This window comes from Quercus suber, unplaced genomic scaffold (assembly GCF_002906115.3).
Source record: "Quercus suber isolate HL8 unplaced genomic scaffold, Cork oak 2.0 scaffold_186, whole genome shotgun sequence".
Classification (NCBI taxonomy): domain Eukaryota; kingdom Viridiplantae; phylum Streptophyta; class Magnoliopsida; order Fagales; family Fagaceae; genus Quercus; species Quercus suber.
The window spans coordinates 678,594-686,575 of NW_027069644.1; the positions used below are offsets into that span (position 1 = coordinate 678,594).

The 7,982-nt window shown below is 39.0% G+C and overlaps 1 protein-coding gene across 1 annotated transcript in view; it reads left to right on the forward strand.

Annotated features, from left to right (window-relative positions):
* The window catches only part of LOC112023936 (bifunctional pinoresinol-lariciresinol reductase 2), a 23,732-nt gene extending 22,916 nt beyond the window's left edge, over nucleotides 1-816 (forward strand). Inside the window, exon 4 of the mRNA XM_024056562.2 lies at nucleotides 444-816. Within this exon, the coding sequence (XP_023912330.2) occupies nucleotides 444-607 (164 nt within the window). The 3' untranslated portion in view covers nucleotides 608-816. The remainder of the gene's footprint in view (nucleotides 1-443) is intronic.
* The last annotated feature ends 7,166 nt before the right edge of the window (nucleotides 817-7,982 follow it).

The window sequence follows — 7,982 nt, forward strand, 5'->3', positions numbered from 1 at the left end:
TGTCTATATGGGCGGCCTTATTGTCTAAAATGATTTTTAGTATCTTATATAAAATGAATGTGTGTTCACAATGTGTGTATGAACATATATCTACCAATATACAAAAATATATGTATACAAGTTATATATGCTCTCTTAAATTTAAATTCTAGATCTATCATTAGTTTTATATATAACACAAATATATTCATAAAAATTAATACCTACTTCTTCTTTTTTTTCCCAATATATAATTGTACATGGATATGACCTGTCGAATGTAGGATAATTGGCCTAAACAATCAAAATAAATTCACACATTCATGTAAAAATAGTCTCGACATAAAAATAAATAAATAAAAATAATTCTCAATATGACTAATTATATATTTATTTCAAAGTTTTTACTGTGTTTATGTTACATGTTTTCTTAAATTCTGATACGGTTTTTCTTTCTCAAAAAGGACTAGAGTACGCAGAGCAAGTTGGACTTATACATTACTATCATGTTTGTTACGAGGGGTGTCTTACAAATTTCGAGATAGGAAATGATGCAGTAGAAGCTTCTGAGCTTTATCCAGAGATCAAGTATACTACGGTGGAAGAATACATGAAACGCTATTTATAATTAAGTACACATTGTTGTAGCATAATTATAAGTGCCTAATCTATTTTAGGATTGATGGACTTTCATCTATCCTTCTCTTTCTCCTTTATTGCTTAGAATAAAAAAATTTAAAAAAAAATTGTCCTGTCATGATGAGGTGGACATTTGCCCCCTCAACTTAAATAAGACCAATTTGTTTTTCAATATATATTACTTGTCTTGAAAATATATTTTCTTTTTCTCTTCTTATTTTATATACATAGAATAAGATTTGAATTAATTTTACTCCTACTTCATAATTAATTGTTCTTTACCTTCAAGCCAAGACACTAATAATTTATATTTGATATATAGACGGAATTCGATTACAAGTCCTTTATTCGGTGGTAAAAAGCATTACCACTTGAAATAATTAAAACTCATACATAACACAATTTTTAATTGAATAATAATTAGATAATTAGCCACCGTTTCAATATATTCATTGCAAATAAAAACAAAATTATAAGATAATTAACTATTGGAACCTTGTTATTTAGCTCCAAAATTTTTAATCCTTACGTGTTGCTAAACCTAACATTTATAAATATATATCAAGGAAAAAAAAAATCGTTACTTGTCTCTAAACCCCAATATTCCTAACACCTTTTTTCCCCATCATTTAGCCTCCAAACTTAAATTGAGAAATCTAAATTATTAATCATTGTCTGTATTTTTTTATTGTTGACTTTTTTACATTCAAGATTGGATTAAAATGTCATATGCGATTAATATTTATTTTAAAGAAATTTACTTACACTAATGTGCAGACAGAACTAGATTCACACACCACCCGGGGGGGTTAAGAACCAAAATGAAATATATATATATATATATATTTATGTGTGTGTATTTGAAAACACCAATGAATAATTATTTTAAGAAGTTATCATTGTGATTGATAAGGATAAAAATGTAAGCATACACTCACCAAAGGGAAGGCATAAAACGACGTTCCAAACCAACCCGTCGGTTTTGCTTATATCCATCAACAAGGTAGTATGAAGTCTATGACTTTAAGCTGACGAGGCCAATGAAGGAAGGATGGAAAGTTAACACCACTAAAGCCGATGGTTCTGACATGATCTTGACTTGATCACCACACATGAGTATATAAAGAAATGTCTTGTACCCCATGCTTAGTTCTTGTCTCCTACAATGAAAGGATTCCATAATATACGCTTATAAGGATTCTTATAAGGAAAAGACTTCTAATCCAAGGAAGAGATGTCAACCCTCTACAACTATAAAAGCCCCAATACCCTCACAAATTAAGATATGCATAATTCACGCCAGCTCTGGCACTCTAGAGTTGTGAAAAGAAATCTAACTTGACATTTGGAGGGTATTTGGCTAGCACTACACTGGTGCCCTTTGTTAGGTCTTCTTTTTTGTTGTGCAAGTGTAGTTTCAAGCGTGCGAGTACTGTGTGGTTCACTGGTGATTTTTTGGCATCATCAGTTGGCGCCGTCTATAAGAAAACTTCGCAAATTGTAAGCATACTATCGCTTCCCGGACAAAGAGTTGTATGGTACTTACTCGCTTGATGGCGACCACCAACAACGTTCAGGGAGACAAACCACGCCCCACTGCTTTCGAGAGACAGGTGCAAACTCTCACTGCAACCGTGGAATGCCTCACTAAGCAAAACAACAATCTAAAAGAACAGATGCACCAATAGAATGCAAGTTACGACACTCAAGAGGAGGACTGAGAAGGTACCAGTGCCGAGCGAAGAGACTAAGAGGGGTCAAAAGGTAGTAACGCCCTAAGCAAACCGGAGCGACAAGACATGAGCTGTCCATCTATCACTGATACGGCTCTACCCCACATTGTCGCAGAGATACAGATGATGAAGGAACGGATGGACCTTATGATGAACGCCTTCAAAGGATAGGTGTCCAGCGACCTCGATGATCTGGTCCACCGAACCAATTCGCCCTTCACCACATCCGTCAACTCCTTTCCCCTACTGCAGAAGTTTCGCCTACCGTAGAAGTTTTGCATGCCGCAAATAGAAAGCTATGACGGAGCCAAGGACCCTTTTGATCACTTAGAGACTTTCAAGACATTGATGCACCTTCAAGGAGTAGCAAACGAAATCATGTATAGAGCCTTCCCTACAACGCTGAAGGGTCCTGTGAAGATTTGGTTCAGTCGGCTGACTCCCAACTCCATCAGTACTTTTAAAGAGCTAAGTGTCTAGTTCACCTTGCACTTTATTGGGGGACATAGATATAAGAAGTCTACTGCATGCTTGATGAGTATCAGGCAACAAGAGGATGAGATGTCGAGACCTTACATAGCCCGTTTTAACAAGGAAGCGCTCTCGATCGATGAAGCTGATGACAAAATACTTGTAGCAGCCTTCACAAATGGGTTGCAGAAGGGTAAGTTTTTGTTTTCTTTATATAAGAACGACCTGAAAACCATGTCAGATGTACTTTACAGGGCCACCGAGTACATGAATACCGAAGACGCGCTGTTGGCTAACGAAGAAAAGCCTAAGAAGAGAGAGAGACAGGAAGATACATGACAGGACAGAGGGCGAAAGATGGCACGAACTAGAGAATGGAGGGATGACAGGCGCTCTAAGCCCCCTGCGGGGTGGTTCATGAGTTTCACTTCGCTGACCGCCCTAATTGACCAAGTCCTAATGCAAATCAAAGACAAAGGAGCCTTAACCTTCCCCAAAAAGCTGAAGGGAGATCCCAACAAACGGCCTAAAGACAAATACTGCTGTTTCCACCATGATCACGGTCATGACACGGCCAACTGCTACGACTTAAAACAGCAGATTGAAGCCCTTATTAGGCAAGGGAAATTATAGAAGTTCATCAGCAAAGAGAGAACAGATCCCCCTCCTCAAGAATAAGCCCCCCAATGGGACTATAAGCGTCCCAAATCGCCCCTAGGAGATATAAGGATGATTGTGGGAGGCACGGCGAACACCGGCTCGTCCAAAAAGGCCCGAAAGACTTACCTCAGAATGGTTCAGAAAGTTTAGCTAGCAGGCATCATTCTGAAGATGCCACGGGTTGATAACCCTATTATTGGTTTCTTGGAAGAAAATAATCGACGTCTTCACCACCCGCATGATGACGTGCTCGTCATTAGCATTCAAGTTGGAGACTATAATACATACCGGGTCTTGGTTGACAACAAAAGTTTTGTAGACATGCTTTACTACTTGGCGTTCCAACAGATGCAGATTGACAGAGAACGTCTAGTTCTAACCAATGCTTCACTCGTTGGGTTTGGAGGAACAAAAGTATATCCCCTTGGAGCGGTCACATTGCCTATAACAATTGGGGATTATCCTTAACAAATCACTAGGAATGTCACATTCCTTGTTGTTGATTACTCCTCCGCCTACAATGCCATCATAGGACGACCAACTCTTAACTCTTGGAATGCTGTAACATCAACCTACCACCTGATGATCAAATTTCCCACTGAGTACGGAGTAGGGGAGTTGAGAAGAAATCAGGTAGCCGCACACAAATGCTATATTGTAATGCTGGAAATGGACGACCATCTACAGACCATGAGCATAGAGAAACAGCGGACGGGAGCAGAACCTATAAAGAGGCTCGAAGAGATACCTCTCGATAGCTTCAGATTAGACAGAACCATGAGGATCGGCACTCTCACCAACCCAACGGTTTGCCTAGTGCTCGTAGCCTTCCTTAAGGAGAATTATGATGTATTTGCCTAGAGTCACGAAGACATACCGGGAATCGACACGTCAGTCATGGTACACAGGCTAAATGTGTCACCTTCTTTTCCACCCATCCAATAGAAGAAGCGAGTGTTCATTTAAGAATGAGATCAAGCAATAGTAGAAGAAGTCAGCAAGTTACAAGAAGCGAGCTTCATCAAGGAAGTATACTATCCTGATTGGCTAGCAAACGTAGTGATGGTAAAGAAAGCCAATGGGAAATGGAGAATGTGTGTAGACTTTACGGATCTAAACAAAGGATAACTACCCTCTCCCTCAAGTCGACGTACTAGTAGACTCTACGGCTCAACACTAGCTACTAAGCTTCATGGACGTTTTTTCAGGGTATAATCAGATTCGAATGGATGAAGCTGATCAAGAGAAAACTTCATTTGTCACCAACCAATGTCTTTTTTGTTATAAAGTGATGCCATTCGGCCTTAAGAACGAGGGTGCAATGTATTAAAAGCTCATGAACAAGATGTTTGTGAACCAAATTGGAAGGAATGTTCAGGTTTACGTAAACAATATGTTAGTAAAAAGCCAAAAAGAAGAGGACCATTTGAAGGATCTTGAGGAGACATTCGGCACCCTTCGCTCCTACAACTTGAAGCTTAATCCAAGTAAGTGTGCATTTGGAGTAATGGCAAGAAAATTCTTGGCTTTATGGTGTCTCAAAAAGGTATCAAGGCTAACCCAAACAAGATTAGAGCTATAGTAGAGATACCCCTCCCCCCTCCCCCAAAGAACATGAAAGAAGTACAAAGTTTAAACGAGGAAGCACCACGGAGAGTGAGAGGGTGAGGGAAAGTGTAGAGGGAGAGTGAGTGAGAGGGTGAGGGAAAGTGTAGAGGGGTAGTGAGACTAACGGAGAGGGAGATGTTGAGGCAGAGTTCAGGAGAGAGTGATGGCAGAGCGAGCGAGGGAGAGTATGACTGTATGAGAACAGTTTCTGAGACGTTGGGGTTTGAAATGGCAACAGGTTCATAAAACTCGATTTACCAGTTACCGAGTTATGTGTATACATAATTGGAAGAAGTCACTTCTGTTTTGGACGCGTGGCACAAAGTTCACACATAACTCGATTATTTAATAATCGAGTTTTTCAATATAACTCGATTTCCGGTTTGTCGAGTTACAAAAGAGGGGCATTTCCCTATATAGTTTGCAAAAAAGGGCAGAAAGCTGCTATTTTTGCCCAAACAGGGCATTTCCCAATTTTGTCCCAGATACGACAAACCAAAAACATCTGTGTTTTAGTTTTGCTGTATTTTGTTTTTTAGATAAGGAATTTGGCTTGGATGATTGATAAGTGTTTTTTTATTTGACATTCTTAATGTTGAAAAAATCAAGACCGGTGCTTATGACTTTTTCAATTAGGACAACGATGCAATTTGTTTTTATAAATTCAGTGTAAATTAGATGTGAAAAGAATTAATGGTAGGTTTCATGAAGCTTAAAATTTTATTTTTTTTGACATTTGGAAAAACAATTTGGTTGTCATATTTTTCACAATCACTATCATTATGTTGGTTATTTTTTGCCAAGCTATGTATATAATTGAGAGCTCAAAATTGTGTGAAAACACAAGAGCTGTTTAAACCCCTAAATAAAATATTACGGCTCAGTTGATTTTACTCTAACTTATACTAAGTGCGGAATAGAGTAAATGAGAGCCAACAAACAATAAAACTACTCTAAGCCATATTCATCAAATCACAGCAGTAAAATGAAAGCTAAAAGAATAGGGAAGAAGAATACAAATACAAGATAACACGCTGATGTGTTATCGAAAAGAAAACCGAAGTAATCAGCAAAAAACCTCTCCATCACCCTCCAAGCTGTAAATCGATCCACTAGAGAATAAGTTGGAGTACATAAATAACAAAAGACCCTCCAAACCTAGTCTACCCCATGTACTCGAGCCCTCCAAGCTCTTGCTACCAACTAACTTCGCCAAACCTTGTCTTCTTTAGGTCTTCAGATCACGCAATTCAGCCCGATTGCATCCACCAAACAAATGACTTCTTCCACTACTTCCCAGCAGCACCAAAACCTCACTTAACACTCAGATTGGGTGTGGTAAGTGTTTGGGCTATCAACCTCTCAAGGATTTGAAAATGGGGAGGTACGTGTAAGGTTGAATTTTATCAACCATTTTGTTGGCTTTATTCCGTGCCAAATTTGCTTGTATTTTAGCATTTAGTAACCTTGTATTTAAGTGGGAAACTTGTAAGAGTAGTGAGTGAGAGAGTATGAAGAAATGCTTAAGATTGTGCAAAGAAACAGGGACTCGCGACTGGATCTCGCGGGTGGCTCGCGACTTGCAAATTGCCAGAAGTTGCACACGTGCCAAGTATGTCAAAAGCTGAAGAGTCGCGCCAACTATTGCACTATAGGACAAAAGTCCCAAGCTGGCCAGGCCGTTAGCTTGCGGCTTGAACTCGCGACCTGTTTGGGAAAAACTGACGTTTCACATTTCATTCTCATCCTAGTATAAATACCCTTCATTCCCACGAAATGTAGAGAGCTTCTAGAGAGAATTTTGTGAGAGAAACCTTAGAGAAAAATAAGATTGCCTCATCCCCAATCTTTACCTTTGAGACTCTATAAATTTCTCTACTCTCTTCCTCTCCATTGTTACATCCTTGAGAGGTTCTTGAACAAATCCTTTTCTCACCTTACCCATATCCGTGAGAAAGTTTATTTGGTGCTTTGGGAAGCAGTTTGGAAGGAACCAATGTCTAGTGGTTGATGCTATGGTCTAGTAGCAGAATCCGATAAGCTAGAAAAGAAAAAAGTTCAGCGCAACCTCGTTGGAGCAGGAAGCTTAGAGGGCTTAGGTACTAGGGTAGATTAGGCTTGGAGGGCCTATTGCTGTTCATGTATCCTAACTACATTTTCTAGTAGATTATTGATCGCTTGGTGGGCGGCGGAGAGGTTTTACGCCGATGGCTTCAATTTCCTTTTTGATAACACATCGCGTGTTGTCCTTGTGTTTGCATCTCTCTTCCCTTTATCTTTACCATTTAATTACTACTGTGATTGTGATTATTTATGGTTTAGATTGTTTATCAATTCTGTTATAAGCTTGTTATCATTTTCTGCACATACATTGTTTAATATAAAGCTTGAATTGATAATTTTTTAATTGGGGGTCTAAATGTTCATAGTGTTTTCAACGCTATTTGAACATTTAATTGGTATCAGAGCAGGTGCACTTGTTGCAATTTAAATACGTTAGTGCGATCCTTGACCCATTTTGAGATGGATAGGTCTTAATCCCTAAATGTGCCACCATTTTTTTATGGTAATAATTATGCATTTTGGAAAGTCCATATGAGGACCTTTTTGTATTCTATTGATGATGCTGTGTGGGATGCTGTTGAGGTTGGTTGGACTAAGCTGGAGGCTGCCAAATCCACTTGGGATAAGGTAACTCTTGCGGCAGCTAATGCTAACAGTAAAGCCTTGAATGCTATTTTCTGTGATGTCTCTCCAGAAGAATTTCACAGGATTTCACATATCACCGTTGCTAAGGAAGCATGGGAAATTCTGGAGACAACTTACGAGGGGACTAAGAAGGTGAAGGACACCAAACTCCAAATGCAGACCACTTGATTTGAGGAGCTAAAG